The sequence below is a fragment of the Schistocerca piceifrons genome, chromosome 5, assembly GCF_021461385.2.
Source record: "Schistocerca piceifrons isolate TAMUIC-IGC-003096 chromosome 5, iqSchPice1.1, whole genome shotgun sequence".
NCBI classification, from domain to species: Eukaryota; Metazoa; Arthropoda; class Insecta; order Orthoptera; family Acrididae; genus Schistocerca; species Schistocerca piceifrons.
In genome coordinates, this window is record NC_060142.1 from 257,811,374 (window position 1) to 257,831,031 (window position 19,658).

The 19,658-nt window shown below is 38.9% G+C and overlaps 1 protein-coding gene across 1 annotated transcript in view; it reads left to right on the forward strand.

Moving 5' to 3' along the window:
• The window catches only part of LOC124798432, a 292,118-nt gene that overhangs the window by 210,922 nt on the left and 61,538 nt on the right, over positions 1-19,658 (forward strand). The window contains exons 12-13 of the mRNA XM_047261841.1: positions 327-487; positions 16,415-16,631. Of these exons, the coding sequence (XP_047117797.1) occupies positions 327-487; positions 16,415-16,631 (378 nt within the window). The remainder of the gene's footprint in view (positions 1-326; positions 488-16,414; positions 16,632-19,658) is intronic.

Sequence of the window (19,658 nt, forward strand, 5' to 3'; positions counted from 1 at the left end):
AGACAGCCACAAACATTTATCCATGAATTATTGTGGCAGTCTTGTCCCATAATCACAGTTATGGTGGTTACTTTCAAAGTAATAAACAGTTTACTTACTTTTTTCCATCTGTCTTGTTTTCATGTGATTCTCCATATACAATCAGTATACATAAAATAAGAAGTAGACATGTTCATTCTACAGCTTTAATAATAAATACATCCAAAATAGTTTTATATAATGTGTTGCTGACATGATTGGTCAGTATCTGAAAAAAACTACAATTATTATATTGTATTTTGAGTTGCTTTATATCATTACTAAATTTCATTTGTCTCAATTTTCAGCTATAAGCAATTTACTGAAAACTGACAGTTTCATGCCACCAGAATTGTGGTTATTGGAGAGCAAAATTCTTACATTTATGGACTCTAATGGAAATTGTGATTCTTGCCAACTTTACTATTATCGGCTATGCAAAAGCTTCCATCATCTAAAACATGGGCATGTAAGTGGTTTAGTTGATTTGTGTTTGTTAACCAAATTTATGATTACTCATCATTTTTTGTTTTCATATATGAACGATTTTGCCTTTATATTCTGACTGATGTTCTTGAAAATACTGTAGTTGGACTTAATACCTACAGCTTGGAAGCTAACTTGGTAAATTTGGATGATGACTTTATACGTTAACTCAATTAAGTAGATACGTTAATACCATCTTGAAGTTCAAATTTTGTGTGTGTGTGTGGTAGGGGGGGAAATGGTAACGAGCAGACTTAAATATTGATTTTATTTTGTGAGGATAGGAGGCTGAAGACTTTAACTAACTGAGCATTTGTGTTATAATAAAGTAAAACATATCTTTAAATATGTGGTTTAAAGCTTTCATGGTACAGGAAATGCTTAAAGATTACTTATAAAAGGGTTGGTTTGAACACCGCAATACTTTACTTGACGTGGTCCTGTTGGAATAGAATAGAATATTTTTATTTGCCTTTCAGTATTTTTCATACAATTGGCTTCGTCAAAGTTTACAGTGGAGTACAGTTAAGCACAATAAACACTTACATACACAGAATTATTTAGCTTATTTAAGAATTGAAAACATTTCTTTATCACTTATTAAAATCATATATTATAATGAGTATTTCCTAGGAATTCTTCAGTTGTAAAGAATTCACTGCATTTTAACCAATTTTGCAATACGCTCTTGAATTTATTAAATGAGGCTGTACGCACTGAGTATGGTAACTTATTAAAAAAATTTATGCACCAATGTTTATAGTTATTATGGACAACAGCTAGCCTCGAGAAAGGAAAATCCAAAAAGGGTTTATTTCTGGTAGTGTGTGTGTGTGTGTGTGTGTGTGTGTGTGTACATCACATCTCATGCTGAATTTGTCCAGATTTTCTTTAGCGTACATTAAACAGTTATATATGTACAGGGTGTTTCAAAAATGACCGGTATATTTGAAACAGCAATAAAAACTAAACGAGCAGCGATAGAAATACACCGTTTGTTGCAATATGCTTGGGACAACAGTACATTTTCAGGCGGACAAACTTTCGAAATTACAGTAGTTACAATTTTCAACAACAGATAGCGCTGCAAGTGATGTGAAAGATATAGAAGACAACGCAGTCTGTGGGTGCGCCATTCTGTACGTCGTCTTTCTGCAGTTCACAACGTGCAAGTGTGCTGTGGACAATATGTTTTATTCCTTGGAACAGAGGATTTTTCTGGTGTTGGAATTCCACCGCCTAGAACACAGTGTTGTTGCAACAAGACGAAGTTTTCAACGGAGGTTTAATGTAACCAAAGGACCGAAAAGCGATACAATAAAGGATCTGTTTGAAAAATTTCAACGGACTGGGAACGTGACGGATGAACGTGCTGGAAAGGTAGGGCGACCGCGTACGGCAACCACAGAGGGCAACGCGCAGCTAGTGCAGCAGGTGATCCAACGGCGGCCTCGGGTTTTCGTTCGCCGTGTTGCAGCTGCGGTCCAAATGACGCCAATGTCCGCGTATCGTCTCGTGCGCCAGAGTTTACACCTCTATCCATACAAAATTCAAATGCGGCAACCCCTCAGCGCCGCTACCATTGCTGCACGAGAGACATTCGCTAACGATATAGTGCACAGGATTGATGACGGCGATATGCATGTGGGCAGCATTTGGTTTACTGACGAAGCTTATTTTTACCTGGACGGCTTCGTCAATAAACAGAACTGGCGCATATGGGGAACCGAAAAGCCCCATGTTGCAGTCCCATCGTCCCTGCATCCTCAAAAAGTACTGGTCTGGGCCGCCATTTCTTCCAAAGGAATCATTGGCCCATTTTTCAGATCTGAAACGATTACTGCATCACGCTATCTGGACATTCTTCGTGAATTTGTGGCGGTACAAACTGCCTTAGACGACACTGCGAACACCTCGTGGTTTATGCAAGATGGTGCCCGGCCACATCGCACGGCCGATGTCTTTAATTTCCTGAATGAATATTTCGATGATCGTGTGATTGCTTTGGGCTATCCGAAACATACAGGAGGCGGCGTGGATTGGCCTCCCTATTCGCCAGACATGAACCCCTGTGACATCTTTCTGTGGAGACACGTGAAAGACCAGGTGTACCGCCAGAATCCAGAAACAATTGAACAGCTGAAGCAGTACATCTCATCTGCATGTGAAGCCATTCCGCCAGACACGTTGTCAAAGGTTTCAGGTAATTTCATTCAGAGACTACGCCATATTATTGCTACGCATGGTGGATATGTGGAAAATATCGTACTATAGTGTTTCCTAGACCGCAGCGCCATCTGTTGTTGAAAATTGTAACTACTGTAATTTCGAAAGTTTGTCTGCCTAAAAATGTACTGTTGTCCCAAGCATATTGCTACAAACGGTGTATTTCTATCGCTGCTCGTTTAGTTTTGATTGCCGTTTCAAATATACCGGTCATTTTTGAAACACCCTGTACATGCTAGGTACTGTCATTACACTGAGATATTTAAAGTGGTTTCTGCAGGAATCTCTGGGTGCTAATCCTAGTATACATCTGATGGCCTTCTTTTGCCATCTGAAAATACATTGGACGTGGCATGCGTATGCCTTCCTCTGACCTTTGGACTGACTGACCCAGCTAGTCATAGAAGGAACTGTAGTTTAATGGAGACTGTTTTTAATGTGTCTTCTGCTACCGTCCTCTTGGTATTGTCTCATCATAACCACACTCCAGTCAAACTATGAAAGCATGGTCATCAATGAAGTATGACACTTAGTGCTGAAAGCACCTTTGTTACGAACACCAATATACAACCAGAATAGAATTGAAACATTATTTGAATTGCTGACCTGCAGGATGCCAGCCAGTGACACTATCCACTGTGCCACACCTCATGCACCACAGCTTGTGGCTTTGCTCCCTCTTCTGCAGGAACATCGACCCATTGTTTAAGATGTTCTCCGTAAGACTGATTACAGCACCGTGGTTTCAGATCTTGTCAGTGGGCTTCTGTATGGCACCACTAAGGGATCCTGGAGTTCTGGTCGTAAGGAATCCTGGAGTTCTGGTCGTATTGTCACCTCCTATTCCCTGTGATGAGTATCAGAGGTGGTCTCCCCTTCCCTCTTGTTAAAGCTTTGCGAACATCTAATGGGTCTTCAGTTTCAAGTAGCACTTTAGTAACTTTTCCAATAGTCATCTTTCCGCACATATAAAAATCCATAATATGATTCCTGGGCTGTATCTCACTGGCTGGTGCTTGGCGTTATAGTGTTCTTGGACTTTCTCTGAGCATCCAGAGTCCATACAGGAGCCAGCTGTCTTGCTTCTTTTGTCCTTGTGATGAGGTGTTTCGCATAGTCATCTTGAGTATAATCAGGTTCAAATGGGGACAGTATATCAATTGTCATTTCGACCTCACAACTTTGGAGCAGAAAGAACAGTGTGAAGGATGTATTGTCTTGCTTCACTGTGGTGTACGTGAATTTCTGTATGGGTATTATGGTATTCCAGTCTCTGCTAGACATCAGTACACATCGACAGCATATCTGCCAGCATCTTATTAAAGCATTCTGTGATGCTGTTCATCTATAGGTAGTAGACTGTTTTCATCCTGTGGGTGCTGTCACAACATGACATTACCTCTGATACTAGTCTCAACTGGAAAACTTTTCCACTATTGGGGATCATTTCACAGGGTGCTCCCTGCTTCAAAATGATGTCTTCTACAAGGAACTTTGCAGTTTCTGGAGCTTCGGCAGTGGGCACAGCTTTGGTGACAAAATAGTGGATGAAATAGTCACTCCAGACTAATAACCATCCATTCCCAATTGCCTACTTCGGGACTCTCACCAAGAGGCTGATTTCATATGGGTGGAATGGAGTGTCACTGGCATTCCTTGCAGTGGCTCACAAAGTGTGTAGTGGATCGGTAGAAGCCAGGCCAGTGACAGCTACATCTGATTCTTTCTGGACTGTTCACAAATCCCAGGTGACTGAATGTAGGAGTGTCATGAAAATTCTTCAGGACAGATGACCATAGATGAGCTGGGATAGTGAGCAGCCTTTTCTGGCTTTTTGGGTCATAGTTCCCTTTATGCAGTGTTCCATTTACTGATTAAAATTCTCATGTAGTCAATTCCTCCTCTTTCGAGGCTTCTGTGGTTTTCATCGGTGTTCGGTCCTCCCTCTTTTCAGACACAAGTGAACTGGAATTTCGTCCATGCTTCTGTGTTCTGTCAAGGAGATCAATGAAAAACAGTCGGCATGCTTGTGTCTGCATTGGCTTTTGTATACCCCTGTGAATCTCATACTCCTGAAGCCTCATCGCCCATCTTGCCAACTGATTGGCAAATGCTGTAAGCTAGTCAGCCGGCACAGAGAACGATGATTCATCACAACAGTTTTTTGCTAAACAAATACACCTGAAATTCGTTGATGGCCCAAACAACACCACACAGCTATCCCGGTGCAAATGTTGATTGTGACTATAATATAGTACTGTAGTCCATCAGACATATGATTAGTATCGATACTTCAGGTGCGCAGACACAACATTGCCAGACATTGTTTATGGCATCTCTCGCCTGGTCGCTACTATTTGTGTGTTCATTAGTAGCAAAAATAAAGACCTCATTGTGGTCTTCATTCCAGAGACTGGTTTTATGCAGCTCCCCATGCTACTCTATCCTGTGCCAGTGTATTCATCTCTTGGTCTCCCTCTGCATTTTTTTTTTACTCTCCACCCTTCCCTCCAGCACTAAATTGGTGATCCCTTGACGCCTCAGAACATGTCCTACCAACCAATCCCTTCTTTTAGTCAAGTTGTGCCACAGATTCTTCTTCTCCCCAATTCTCTTCAGTACCTCCTAATTAGTTACGTGATCTACCCATCTAATCTTCAGCATTTTTCTGTAGCACCACATTTCAAAAGCTTCTATTCTCATATTGTCTAAACCATTTATCATCCATGTTTCACTTCCATACATGGCTACACTCCACACAAATACTTTCAGAAAAGACTTCCTGACACTTAAATCTATGCTCGATTTTAACAAAGAAAAAATCACACATTTTTGTAGTTGCAATGACAGACCAAAAATACCCTCAAGAATCCATTATTCTCATTTTGCTTTTGTTGATGTTCATCTTATATCCTCCTTTCAAGACACTGCCCATTCTGTTCAGCTGCTCTTCCAGATTCTTTGCTGTCTTTGACAGAATTACAATGCCATCTGCAAACCTCAAAGTTTTTTTATTTTTTGTCCCTGGACTTTAATCCCAACACCAAATTTTTCTTTTGTGTCCTTTACTGCTTGCTCAATATGCAGAATGAATAACATTGGGGACGGGCTACAACCCTGTCTCACTCCCTTCCCAAGCACTGCTTCCTTTTCGTGCCCCTCGACTCTTACAACTGCCATCTGGCTTTTGTACAAATTGTAAATAGCCTTTAGCTTCCTGTATTTTACCCCTGCCACCCTCAGAATTTGAAAGAGAGTATTCCAGTCAACAATATCAAATGCTATTTCTAAGTCTACAAATGCTAAAAACTTAAATTTCCCTTTCCTTAATCTATCTTCTAAGATAAGTCGTAGGGCTGTATTGGCTCACATGTTCCAACATTCCTATGTAATCCAAACTATCTTCCCCGAGGCTGGCTTCTACTAGTTTTTCCATTTGTATGTGAAGAATTCGTGGTAGTATTTTGCAGCTGTGACCTTATTAAACTGGTAGTTCAGTAATTTTCACCCCTGTCAACACCTGCTTTCTTTGGGATTGGAATTACTATATCCTTATTGAAGTCTGAGGGTATTTCACCTGTCTCCTACAACTTGCTCACCTGGTGGTTTAGTTTTGTCATGGCTGGCTCTCCCAAGGCTATCAGTTGTTCTAATGTAATGTTGTCTACTCCTGGGACCTTGTTTTGGCTTACAGGTTTCAGTGCTCTGTCAAATTCTTCATGCAGTATCATATCTCCCACTTCATCTTCATCTACGTCCTCTTCCATTTCTATGATATTGTCTTAAAGTGCATCGCCCTTGTATAGACCCTCTATATACTCGTTCCACATTTCTGTTTTCCCTTTTTTGCGTAGGACTAGTTTTCCATCTGCGCTCTTGATATTCATACAGGTGGTTCTCTCTTCTCCAAAGGTTTCTTTAATTTTCCTGTAGGCAGTGTCTATCTTACCCCCAAGTGATACATACCTCTACATCCTTACAATTTTCCTCTAGCCATCCCTGCTTAGCCATTTTGCACTTCCTGTCGATCTCATTTTTGAGATGTTTGTATTCCTTTTCGCCTGCTTCATTTACTGCACTTCTATATTTTCTCCTTTCGTCAATTAAATTCAGTATCTCTTCTGTTATCCAAAGATTCCTACTACCCCTCAGAGCTACCCATTCCTCTTCCACTGTATTTCTTTCCCCTATTCTTGGCATTCGTTCCCTAATGTTCCCTCTGAAACTCTCTACAACCTCTGGTTCTTTCAGTTTATCCAAGTCCCATCTCCTTAAATGCCTACATTTCTGCAGTTTCTACAGTTTTAATCTACAGTTCACAACCAATAGATTGTGGTCAGAGTCCACATCTGCCGCTGGAAATGTCTTACAATTTAAAACCTGGTTTCTAAATCTCTATCTTGCCATTATATAATCTATCTGAAATCTTCCAGTGTCTCCAGGCCTCTTCCATGTATTCAGCCTTCTTTCATGATTCTTAAACCAAGTGTTAGCTATGATTAAGTTATGCTCTGTGCAGAATTCCAGTCGGCTTCCTCTTTCATTCCTTACCCCAGTCCATATTCTCCTAATACTTTTCCTTCTCTTCCTATTCCTACTATTGAATTCCAGATCCCCATGACTATTAAATTCTCGTCTCCCTTAACTATCTGAATAATTTCTTTTATCACATCATACATTTCTTCAATCTCTTCATCGTCTGCAGAGCTAGTTGGCATGTAAACTTGTACTACTGAGGTAGGTGTGGACTTTGTAACTAACTTGGCTTTACAGTTACCACTTGTAATACACTTGACTCCAGCAAATCGGCTATTCCTTGCACATATGGGTGCCCGATTAACAGAAGTGCTTGATTATTGAGTGTGTGTGAAATTTAGTTTCAACATTTAGGGACTACAGTTTATTAAATCCAAAATTGTATTTAAGAGAGAACTTAGTTCTTACATGTGTTTATATCTGTAGTACCATTCACTGCGAAATGCGGTCCGAATTTTTAGTTTTTGCAGTGATGATACACGACGCCGGCATGCAACCACTTTACAGGCATTGCATCAATACTGCATTTATCTGGTTGTTGGATAATATATTCCAGGAAAATGTTTGCAACTTCAGCACCAGCAATATGAGAAATCATCATGCTGTCCTCTCCTATGTCCTCTTCTTCATCAGTTTCATCATTACTTTTCTGCACAGTTTTGATTATTTATTCATGTGTTAAAATTTGATCTATCTCACAGTTTTCTCATTTCAGATACTTAGCGACATATTGTTCATAGTTTCTCCTCCTGAATGTATAGCATTGCTTAACATTGTAATAAACTAACAACATTGTTGCGCACATCATTTATGCTTGACTGACTAGAGGCAGTGAGACCAGACAACTGAGAGCCATATTAATGAGAGTTAATGTACATAAACTCAAAAAATTGGAGAGAGCTACTTGCAAGGGAAACTCCCCATTACACCCCTCTCAAATTTATTGGTAAGAGGGCCCAGCAGACAGCCCATCAAAAACTGAACACAGATCAAGCACAAAAACAGCGAGAAGGTGTACTGGACTGTAAAAAAAATAGCAGTGAACGGTCCAAGAACAAGAAGTGCAATATAGAGTAGCCAGGGAGAGAAATGGTGTCATGGTTCAGTGGTGACAGTGTTTGACTGCCATGTGCGCAAGGGCAAGCCTTGTCCAAACTCCCCCCCCCCAATCCGCAATGATAAAATTTGTGTCTGTATTGTGGTGTAACAGCCATTTGCATTTGCAACAGTGAGGTGTAAGATAGGGACCTATAATGACAGCTGACTCTGCACAACCACTGTTTGATGACAAGGTGACAAGTCAACCAAATTCTTGCGATGGTAACGTATTCTTACCACATGAGTCATTTTCTATAACCCGTGTATAGTATGACAACTGCCATAACTACAGAAAGAGAACAAACATTTCAGTGAGCAGACAGACAGTTCATAATGTTGTGGTGGAAAAGAGGGAGTCTTGAACACAGCTCGCCTGCATGGCACTCCAGCACCCTGGCCACTTAACCATGATGCAGTTGCTGATTCAAGCTGCCCTTTATTGTACTTCATGTTCTTGGACCGTTAGCTGTTTCTATTTTACTTTTCTTTTTTTTTCACAGTTCAATACACCTCCTCCCTGTTTTAAAGCTTGATCTGTATTCAGTTTTTGATGGAGTGTCTACTGGGCCATCTTACCACTAAATCTGAGGGGATGCAATGGGGTGTTTCCCTTGTCACTGTCTAATAAGCTGAAGGATCATTAAGTCAAAACAACAAATATTAGCATTATTATCTAGTTCTGTGAGAAACAATAGAATAATTTTATCAGTATGTCAACAGCTTATAATATGAAGAAAGTACTTGTAATTTGATGATAGGTCAGTGGCATGCTCCCATTTTAAATTCTTGAGTGTTTTGCTATTATACTAAAGGGAAAACACCATTCACATTGCTGTCAGAATATGGTGTAGAATAATGTTTTCTTCACTGCTTGAATTGTCACTGTTCTCTTCATATGTATAAATAAATTTTTGAAACATTCTTTGACAAGGCCTTCATTATTAGCTTCCTCTACGATTACACTTGCAGTGCTGTTCGCAATTTTTGTCGAGGTCTCACTTGTCTGTTGATTGACAACTTCCATAAGAAGATTCTCAACTTCAGGGCAGTAAATTTTTCCTTGTTTGCAAAAACATAATTTTTATTTGCAGTCATACACCTTCAGTGGCATTAAAATGACAGTTGTATGGAGGAAGCTGAATAAGTCTGAACAGAGCAAGTTATGATTCACCCTTCTGCTTTGATCCATGATGACATATTTCAAGTAAAGAGCATAGTTTGCACAAGTTACGAGGGCCGTTCAGAAAGTAACCTCCGGTTGATTTAAAAAAATACACCAAGTTAAATAAAAATATTTTAATATATACATCTTACAACTACATCTTTGCACTATTTTTCTACATAGTCTCCATAGCGGTTGAGGCACTTATCGTATCTCTTCACAAGCTTTGAAATTCCTTCTGCATAAAAATCACCCGCTTGTGCCTGGAGCCAGCCTGTGACCACATCTTTGAGCTCTTTGTCGTCATCAAACCGCTGTGACCCGAGCCATTTCTTCAAATGCATGAAGAGGTGATAATCACTTGGCGCCAGGTCTGGGCTGTAAGGTGGATGGTTGATAACGTCCCACTTGAAGGACTCAAGAAGGGCCGTTGTTCTGCGATCAGAGTGAGGACGGGCGTTATCGTGCAAAAAAAACGATACCGGAAGTCAGCATACCACGGCGTTTGTTCTGTATAGCCCGTCGTAACTTTTTTATTGTTTCACAGTACACGTCTTCATTAATGGTCGTACCACGTTCCATGAATTCAACCAACAACACCCCTTTGGCATCCCAAAACACTGTTGCCATCAGTTTTCTGGCAGAAAAATCCTGCGAGGCTTTTCTTGGTTTGGTAGGCGAATTTGAATGTGCCCACATCTTTGATTGTTCTTTTGTCTCAGGGTTCACGTACTTAATCCAGGTTTCGTCACCGGTCACGATTCTGTTTAACAATGGTTCTCCTTCGTCCTCATAACGTGACAGAAAGTCTAATGCAGAGGCCATTCTTTGAGTTTTGTGGTGGTTGGTAAGAATTTTGGGCACCCATCGTGCACAGAACTTACGGTAACCCAATCTTGCTGTCACTATCTCGTACAAAACCAGTAGACAACTCCGACATTGAGAAACGTCGATTTTCACGAACTTTTGCATCAACTGTCTGAACGAGTTCGTCAGTCACCAATGATGGTCTACCACTCCTCTCTTCATCATGAACGTTTTCTCGTCCACTTTTAAATAAACGTACCCATTCACGGACAACTCCTTCACTCATAACTCTTGGTCCGTACACGGCACAAAGCTCACGATGAATAGCTGCTGCAGAATATCCTTTGGCTGTAAAAAACCTTATGACAGCACGCACTTCACATTTGGCGGGGTTTTCTATTGCAGCACACATTTCAAACTGCCACAAAAACTAAACTAGCGCAGGTACGACGTTCACTCGACCACGGCTTGATGCCGACTGACCTGTTGAGTGCATGAACGCACAGATGGCGTCGCTACTACCCCCACAACCCGCACTGTGACCAATCGGAGGTTACTTTCTGAACCGCCCTCGTAGTAAGACAATGCTGTGTTGGAAATATCTAGCTCATCTGGAACCTCTTTTTATGAAAAACTTCACTCAGCGCAACATGTAGCTGTGCATATGAGAAGTGTGCCATCTAAGTCCTGTGAAACCTGACCTGAGTGTCTTTTACAATGGTACTATGAATTGTATTGGCCATTTTGCTGAGAGTCTATAACAGAGGTAGCACTGTTATTTACAAGTCTTTTAGAGCAATATTAGCAGCACATTCCACCGTGTGTGTGTGTGTGTGTGTGTGTGTGTGTGTGTGTGTGTGTGTGTGTGTGTGTGTGTGTGTGTGTCAGCAACAGGATGTAAGGCAGCAGGCAGACAATACGTGTACAAGCAGTTGAAATAATTTTGCCAAATCATGACAAAAAATGCACAAATCATTTAAAAAAAAACAGCAATCATAATCTCAGAAGTCTGCAAGATGTCTGTTTTTAAAATAAAAATAATGTTGTGGTACATTACCCACAGTCAGAATCACTTGAAATAATGTTCAGCAACTGTAGCTGAGTCTTCTCTCATCACGTCACGTTTGTTGGCTTTAGACAACTCTCAACCAATCACCCACCTTCATCGTAACTTAAGCCTCAGGGTACACTACAGTCCCATGGTCACTACTGTGTTCATCTCAACCCCTGCAAAAAAAAAAAAGGATAAGTCTCAATGTAACCAAGAATAATGATCAAAAAGTATTACACAGTTTACTTTCAAAATACATTGGCTGTTTTCTTGTCACTCACTGGTTACCTAAAACTCTCCTCCTATTCGTTACAGGGAATACGTGCATTGCCACTCTATGTACTATAGAATGAAAGCATCCAGGTGGTTACTGCCCAAACTCTCAATTTACCCACAATTTCTTCAGAAAAAACTTGAGTCAGAGATCCAGAATTTGCAATATCTGCTTGGAATGAACAACCTCAGCATTTTTACAGAGACCCCATGAATTTTCCTCAACTCTATTTGTATCTGGGCCACAGTCCATTTTTCAACTAAAATTGTTATCATCATCAGATAATACTCATCTTCATTAATTTTTGTGGAAAGAGTTACCTGGATCACTAAAGACATCTATCAACAGTTCACGTTCGTTTGAAATTTTTGCATGAAACTCTTACAAGGTTTCTTCTTATCAGCAGTGATAGTAATGAATCTTCTTCTGGGATTTGATATGGCGGACTGGTCTTGTGTGAATAGTAAAATTCAATAGTAGAACCAAACATTACAACACTTGTGTTTGAAGTTTTAAAATGTAATATTTCTTTATGTCAACTGTTATGAAAAAGCTAGGTTTACAACTCATGGAGAACACCTAATGATCTGGTAAGAATAGAGTCGCACCAGATACAAACAAAGCTTTTGATGAAATAATGCATGAAACCAGCTGTGAAAACAAACAAGCCATCACCCTAACTGTTAGTATGCATTGAATACAGTGAAGGAGGCCGAATCTGGTTGAAACTGGCCCCTTTCCAACCAGATTTGGTCCAATATTACCAATCCAGAGTGAGAACAGGCGGAAGTTAATACCGGTCTTTGCGGCTCATATAGACCTTTGCCTCACCCAGACTTAAATTCACATGAAAGTTATCTATCATTTTTGCATTGTAATGTACAGGTCTTAGGAAACAAAATAGGTTTTTTAATCATTTATCACAGTGTTGGCTCTCCATGTTGTTGTTGTTGTTGTTGTTGTTGTTGCAGAAGTCCAGATATCAGTAGACAACATACATTGTTTCAAATTAGGAGACTATAGTCCATCAACATTCCACTGTGGAACACACAATAAATGGTGTTGCAATTTAATCAAGAAAATGTAATTTTATGACACCCTAAGAGAAAGTGCTTTAGGTAGAAAGTTCCGTGTTGACAAAGATTTCGAAATTGCAATTTCCTTTTCATGTTTCATACTGCCCATTTCTTTGTCGTAGGTATTTTTAGAACCTCTTGTGGAAATTTCAATGCTTTCCTGAAATAGTTTTATGGGGTTTTGAGTAAATTGTCAGTTTGCAGATGTGTAAATCTCGTCATACTTTGTGAGCTGAACATCAACATGTTACATGACTGCCGGCGTAGCTAACATCTTACAGATTGTATCCTATCTTAAGGGGCTAAAGATCTCTACTTCACCTAGTACCCACTAGAATAGATAACACACAGCAGTTTAACTGATGTGTTATAATAAATTACGACCATGTCATTTCAGCAGACAACCTCTCAGATCATTTAGGTCATACACTAGTGTTAAAATTTAATACCAAAATCAAACCAAGAAAAGTGTACTAGCACAAGAGAACACTGTCTGCAAACAACATTGCTAAGCTAAAACCAGAAACCTCGGGAATCCGTTATGACTACCACTGGGATAAAAAATAAATGGAACATCTTTGTAGAAGTTCTGACTGGGCACATAAATAGTTCCATCCCATTACAAAAGTGAGTGTTCAGAAATACACTTTAGAATCAAAATATGTGCCGTTAGATGCTAAGACAAAAGATCTGAAAGAAAAAGTGGAAAACATGTATAGCTTGCACAGACTGACAACTATGAGTTACATAAAAAAAAAATCTACAAGCAGTTCAGGTTGCAGTACCACGAAGAATTCAGGAGATTAAAAGCAGAATGAATTAGCCAATAGAAATGAATCTCACATAATTTCTCGAAGTCCTGCTGGTGAATTGTAAATAAAATTAGAAACAACACAATAGAAACTAAAGTTAATAATTTAGAATTAACTTTGAACAATTATGTTATTTCTGACCCCTTTCTAGGTAGCAATTCTTGTAACAATCACTTTATAGATACTCAGAAAATGATACACAGAATACATTTCAGTCCACTAGCGAACAGAGTTTCAGTACACTACCTGCAGTAAGCACACTTGACATTTTGCAGCTTATTGACAGCCTCAGAAAAAAAATCTACAGGATTAGATGAAATTTCACCATATCTATTGAAGAAATGTAAATATGTGAATCCATTAGTAAATGTAATACACTAGGTATTTTGTGACAAGATGAAACTGACTGTAGTCAAACCCTTACACAAAAAGGGGAAACAAAGCATGTTAAGAACTACACCAAACTGATTGAGAAAACAGCATTAAAATTAATCTTGGAACATTACAACAGTGCTGACGTATTAGGTCATTTCCACCATAATTTCAGAAGAAGTCAAAGTACGATGTCAGTGACAGTACCATTTTTTCATTATGTATGTGAAAAAGTAAATGAAAAGCCCCAAGCAGCAGGAGTACACCTAGATCTCTCAAACGCTTTTGATAGAGTGCACCATGACATGGTCTTATCAAATATTGCGATGAGTGGTGTCACTGGAAAACTCATGCAAGCTTGAAACTTATTTAAAAGGTAGACAACACTGTGCAGAAATTATGTATGATAGTGGAGAAATTCTGAGAGGAGATGGTCAAGAATAAGAAATATACATTTTGGCATTTCTGAGGGCTCCATTTTAGATCTATTCCTATTTCTATGTTATGTAAATGATTTCCTGAGTGCTCTAGACGATTAGCATTTGTTTACTATATTTATGCAAATGACACACCTGGTTTCTCTTGCGCTGATAGAAACAAATAATATTCACTTTAAACTGTGTAGTCCAAGTTGGCAAAATATTGTGATTGAAGGAATTCTGCCAAAAATTTGTTTGAAATGTAAACGTTTGGGTTTATACTTTCTTGGAAGCAGCAAGTTCACCATGTCTGCAAAACAGAAATAACATCCAGTCTATATGTATTCTGAAATTATCACCATTCCTTAATTCTGAAACCCTAAGGACTGTGTATTTTGGATTAGTATATTCCTCCTTGTTTTAATAGTACTATGCAGTGGGACTTGCAACACAAATACGAAGAAGGTTTTCGTAATGCATTTGAGGGCACTGGGGATCATAACAAATGTAAAACAAAGAACATGTTCAAAAACTTCTTCGCTAAGTTCAGTATTCTCACACTGTATGCTATGTATATGCTGTATAACTTTATTCAAGTGAAAGAAGGTACTAAGGTCACAAATAGAAACATGGAAATTCACAACCATGATACAAGGCACAGAACAGACTTCCATATGCTTAACAGAAGATTAATGGCAAAATGCGGGAAGATTAAAAGCAAAAAGCCGCTATGTCAAAGGAGCTGTTTTTCAAAATTTGTTATCAAATAAACTTAAGATGTTGATTGGGGATGCTTTTAAAAATTGACTCAAGCAATGACTTCCCAAAAAAGTCTTTTACGCCCAGGGTGTTGTATGAGTGATATGGCTTATTACTGCAGTTAAGGGAAAAAAAACTTCAGTAATTGGGTGTTTTCTCTTCCTCTGTCTCTGTTGGATATTTGGTGGTGGTCCCATTTATTTCACGCAGTTTCCCAGCGGCACACACATTTTTCCAACAGGTGCTTCTGGTCTCTGGGGAACACAGCTGCAGTATCAAACATACAGCCTCATTGATCAGAATGTTTTCCTGATAGGACTGCTGACTTATAGCCAAAACAAATAACCTGATCTGTGTGGGTCCATATGAGATTTCTAGTGGCCTATGAGTCATCTTGTCATGCTGCAAGCAAAAAGTTTGTGGCTGTCTCTAACTAGACAGCAGTGTGTAATTAATGCCAACCCAATATAAGTTTGTACTTGTGTTCTTTCTAGGTTACTATTACAGTAACAAACCAATTTTCTGATTATAGTAACAAACAGAAGTATACAGAAAAAACATTACATACAACATATCAACTTTACTAAGAAGCATGCTATATAAGAGGTTGCAGCTGTATGATAGGGAAAGAACTTGCAATACTTATTGAGAAAAAACTTATGATTTTTTAGAAAATTACAAATTTTTCCACAAATTCATTAAAAGAATCGAAACAGTGACTTTGTAGCCGGTGTTTCAGTTTGCATCTTATTTTACGTGGGCATGTGGCTGATCTGATGTCTGCTGGAAGATGATAGTGAACAGTAATGCCAGTTTACAAAATTTTGTACAGTTTTTGCAGTAAAGTTACTAAACTTACATGTCTACTTAGGGTATCTCAGGATGAATTTTAAATACTGCATGAACTATTTCCTTCTCGGTCCTCATCCCCACCAGTCCCACTCTCTCTCTCTCTCTCTCTCTCTCTCTCTCTCTCTCTCTCTCTCTCTCTCTGTTTTAATATATTAAGTCATTGTCAGAGTGTCTTTTAAGTCTGTAGTGTGTCGTTGGGACAGTGTTCCAAGAAGATTACTTAAAGAAAAAACTTCAGTCTCAGTAAGTGCATAGTTCATGTTCTGCAAGTGCATTGATGCCAGCGAGTGCCCTAAAATCAAAATCATTAATATGTTGTGGTATTTGTTTCCCCATTATTTTTACCATAATTCATTGTTCAAATGTTCACTTGTTTCTACAGCTGTCAAGAATAAATAGTGAGTGTAATTTATCTTTGAGAAATTGTAATGTAGTTCTTGCATCTTTTGACTCTTTCTTGTTTCAGTATGACGAAGGATTTCAGCTATTGTTGGAAATTAAAGATCAACTGATTGATTCATCAACTTTTGAGAAGGAACTGTTGCAGCTGGAATGGAAGTTCTTTTTCAGTGTTTATCTTTCTATACCAGAGTGGAAAATACCAACCTCCTACGCACAAGTTGATTGTATTTCAAATGGAGTTGCTGCATTCAAGAAGATAATTGAACTTATTAAACATAAAAGTATGAAATTCTGTCTCTGAAAGTGTGTGATACTATAACTTACGAGTATATAATCTACTGCAATACATTTTTAATACCAGTCAGAATAATTATGCTACCACAAGTAGTTAACCTTCTAGGTTGCCCTTAATGGCTAAGTATTTATGTCATCTAGTTTAATATATATATATATATATATATATATATATATATATAGAGAGAGAGAGAGAGAGAGAGAGAGAGAGAGAGAGAGAGAGATGAGGTGACTTACCGAACGAAAGCGCTGGCAGGTTGATAGACACACAAACATACACACAAAATTCAAGCTTTCGCAACAAACTGTTGCCTCATTAGGAAAGAGGGAAGGAGAGGGAAAGACGAAAGGATGTGGGTTTTAAGGGAGAGGGTAAGGAGTCATTCCAATCCCGAGAGCGGAAAGACTTACCTTAGGGGGAAAAAAGGACGGGTATACGCGCGCGCGCGCGCACACACACACACACACATCCAACCACACATATACAGACACAAGCAGACATAAATATGTCTGCTTGTGTCTGTATATGTGTGGATGGATATGTGTGTGTGTGTGTGTGTGTGCGCGAGTGTATACCCGTCCTTTTTTCCCCCTAAGGTAAGTCTTTCCGCTCCCGGGATTGGAATGACTCCTTACCCTCTCCCTTAAAACCCACATCCTTTCGTCTTTCCCTCTCCTTCCCTCTTTCCTGATGAGGAAACAGTTTGTTGCGAAAGCTTGAATTTTGTGTGTATGTTTGTGTGTCTATCAACCTGCCAGCGCTTTCGTTCGGTAAGTCACCTCATATATATATATATATATATATATATATATATATATATATATATATATAATAGAGGGAAACATTCCACGTGGGAAAAATATATCTAAAAAGAAAGATGATGAAACTTACCAAACAAAAGCGCTGGCAGGTCGATAGACACACAAACACAAACACAAACATACACACAAAATTCTAGCTTTCGCAACCAATGGTTGCCTCGTCAGGAAAGAGGGAAGGAGAAGGAAAGACAAAAGGATATGGGTTTTAAGGGAGAGGGTAAGGAGTCATTCCAATCCCGGGAGCGGAAAGACTTACCTTAGGGGGAAAAAAGGACAGGTATACACTCGCGCACACACACACATATCCATGTATGTGTGGATGGATATGTGTGTGTGTGTGCGAGTGTATACCTGTCCTTTTTTCCCCCTAAGGTAAGTCTTTCCGCTCCCGGGATTGGAATGACTCCTTACCCTCTCCCTTAAAACCCATATCCTTTTGTCTTTCCTTCTCCTTCCCTCTTTCCTGACGAGGCAACCATTGGTTGCGAAAGCTAGAATTTTGTGTGTATGTTTGTGTTTGTTTGTGTGTCTATCGACCTGCCAGCGCTTTTGTTTGGTAAGTTTCATCATCTTTCTTTTTATATATATATATATATATATATATATATAATTTTTTTTTTTTTTTTTTTTTTTTTTTTTTTTTTTTTTTTGCATGTAACTAAAATACACCCACTCACCTGCCCAACCTCTCCCTCTAACACATTGTCAGTAGCCACCATTAATGAACTGTGCCTGTAAAAATGTTTAAGATTTAAAAGCATGAAACACTCCCTCTCAGTCAATCCAGTAATCCTTCCTTGACATTGGGTCTTGGGTGACTTTTCCTGTTCCCTTAAGCCTTCCAAGTCTCTCTTCTGTAATCTCTCATTTCCCCTACCAAAAGGCTACGCCTAAAAAAAATTAAGAGTTTTATGTCTTTCATAGTGTTTCTGTCTTGTTCCACATGATGAACAGATTTTCAGTTTGTTGGTTTTTTTTTTTTTTGTGCTATTTCACGACACACATTTCTGTTATGCGTATTGACATTTTTAAAGAAATGGTTGCTTTGAAATTACCACAGAATTGCGCAACAATAATGTTTAAGTGATAGCACTAGCTTTTTAAAACACAGTGAAAAATGCATAAGGAAGTTTCTAAACACAGAAGCTGATAGTCAGTGGTGTAAATAATGGTCTTGCAGACCCCACAGTGTGTGGGGATGGGAGCTCCACATAGACATTACTGACTTATTAAAAGTGCAATGTAGTTGTGGAACCTCATTAAGGAGAAGTGAACAGAAGTGTGCCAGGAAGCATTCAGTGCCCTTTGTGGTTTAATGTTAACAAGGATGATATAGCATGTAGGGGGCCACCTTTTCTCGTAGCGTATAGATTCCACGAGCGTTATTTTTCTACATAAGCAATGGCTGGTACACCAGCTAGCACTCTGGACTGTGCTATCTTTTTTATTGTGTATATCCTTTGATTGGTGTTGATAACAATTTGCTCTCCTACTGACAATTCCTCAAGTATTTTTGTATGCCTATGACAGTCGCAGTGTTACTATGCAAGTAAACTGATAATAGAAACTGACTCAAACTTTACAATTGTGTACACCAGTTACCTGTCTAATGCAGTTTATTTCTTCTTCATCTAACCTCTGCTTGCTTTAATGTCAAATGTATTGCTTGTTTTGCATAGGCTGTTTGTAAAGGTATGCATTAAGTTAAAACTACAAAATATAGGAGCAGGTTATATTTAAGTGATGCCAAAAAGAGAAAATTAATATCCTGCCAAGACTGAGTTAAAAGACATTAAAGATAGATACATTAATCCATTGAGCAGCTACATGCCCGGAACATATATAGTAACAAAAGTGAATGCTAACAAATCGGACAATTTGAAAGTTACAAAACTGAAACCAGTGGAAGGCAGTTTGAAAGTTCATAGAGGACATGATACCAGCTGTGACAATGAATGTGGTCTAAATTCTGGTGATGTACAATTTGAAAATAGTCCATTAGCAATGCACACTGATTCATCACCACTAGACTGTTCTTCACAACTTCAAGATAATCAGCAAAATGCATCTTTTAGTACTGATACAGGATTATTGCAAGGTAAAATGAATGAAGACACTAAACTAAAAATTATAAAATGTGGACCATGCAAACTTCAGGGTCCTTTCCCTGGGGACATTAAGAGCAAAAGATT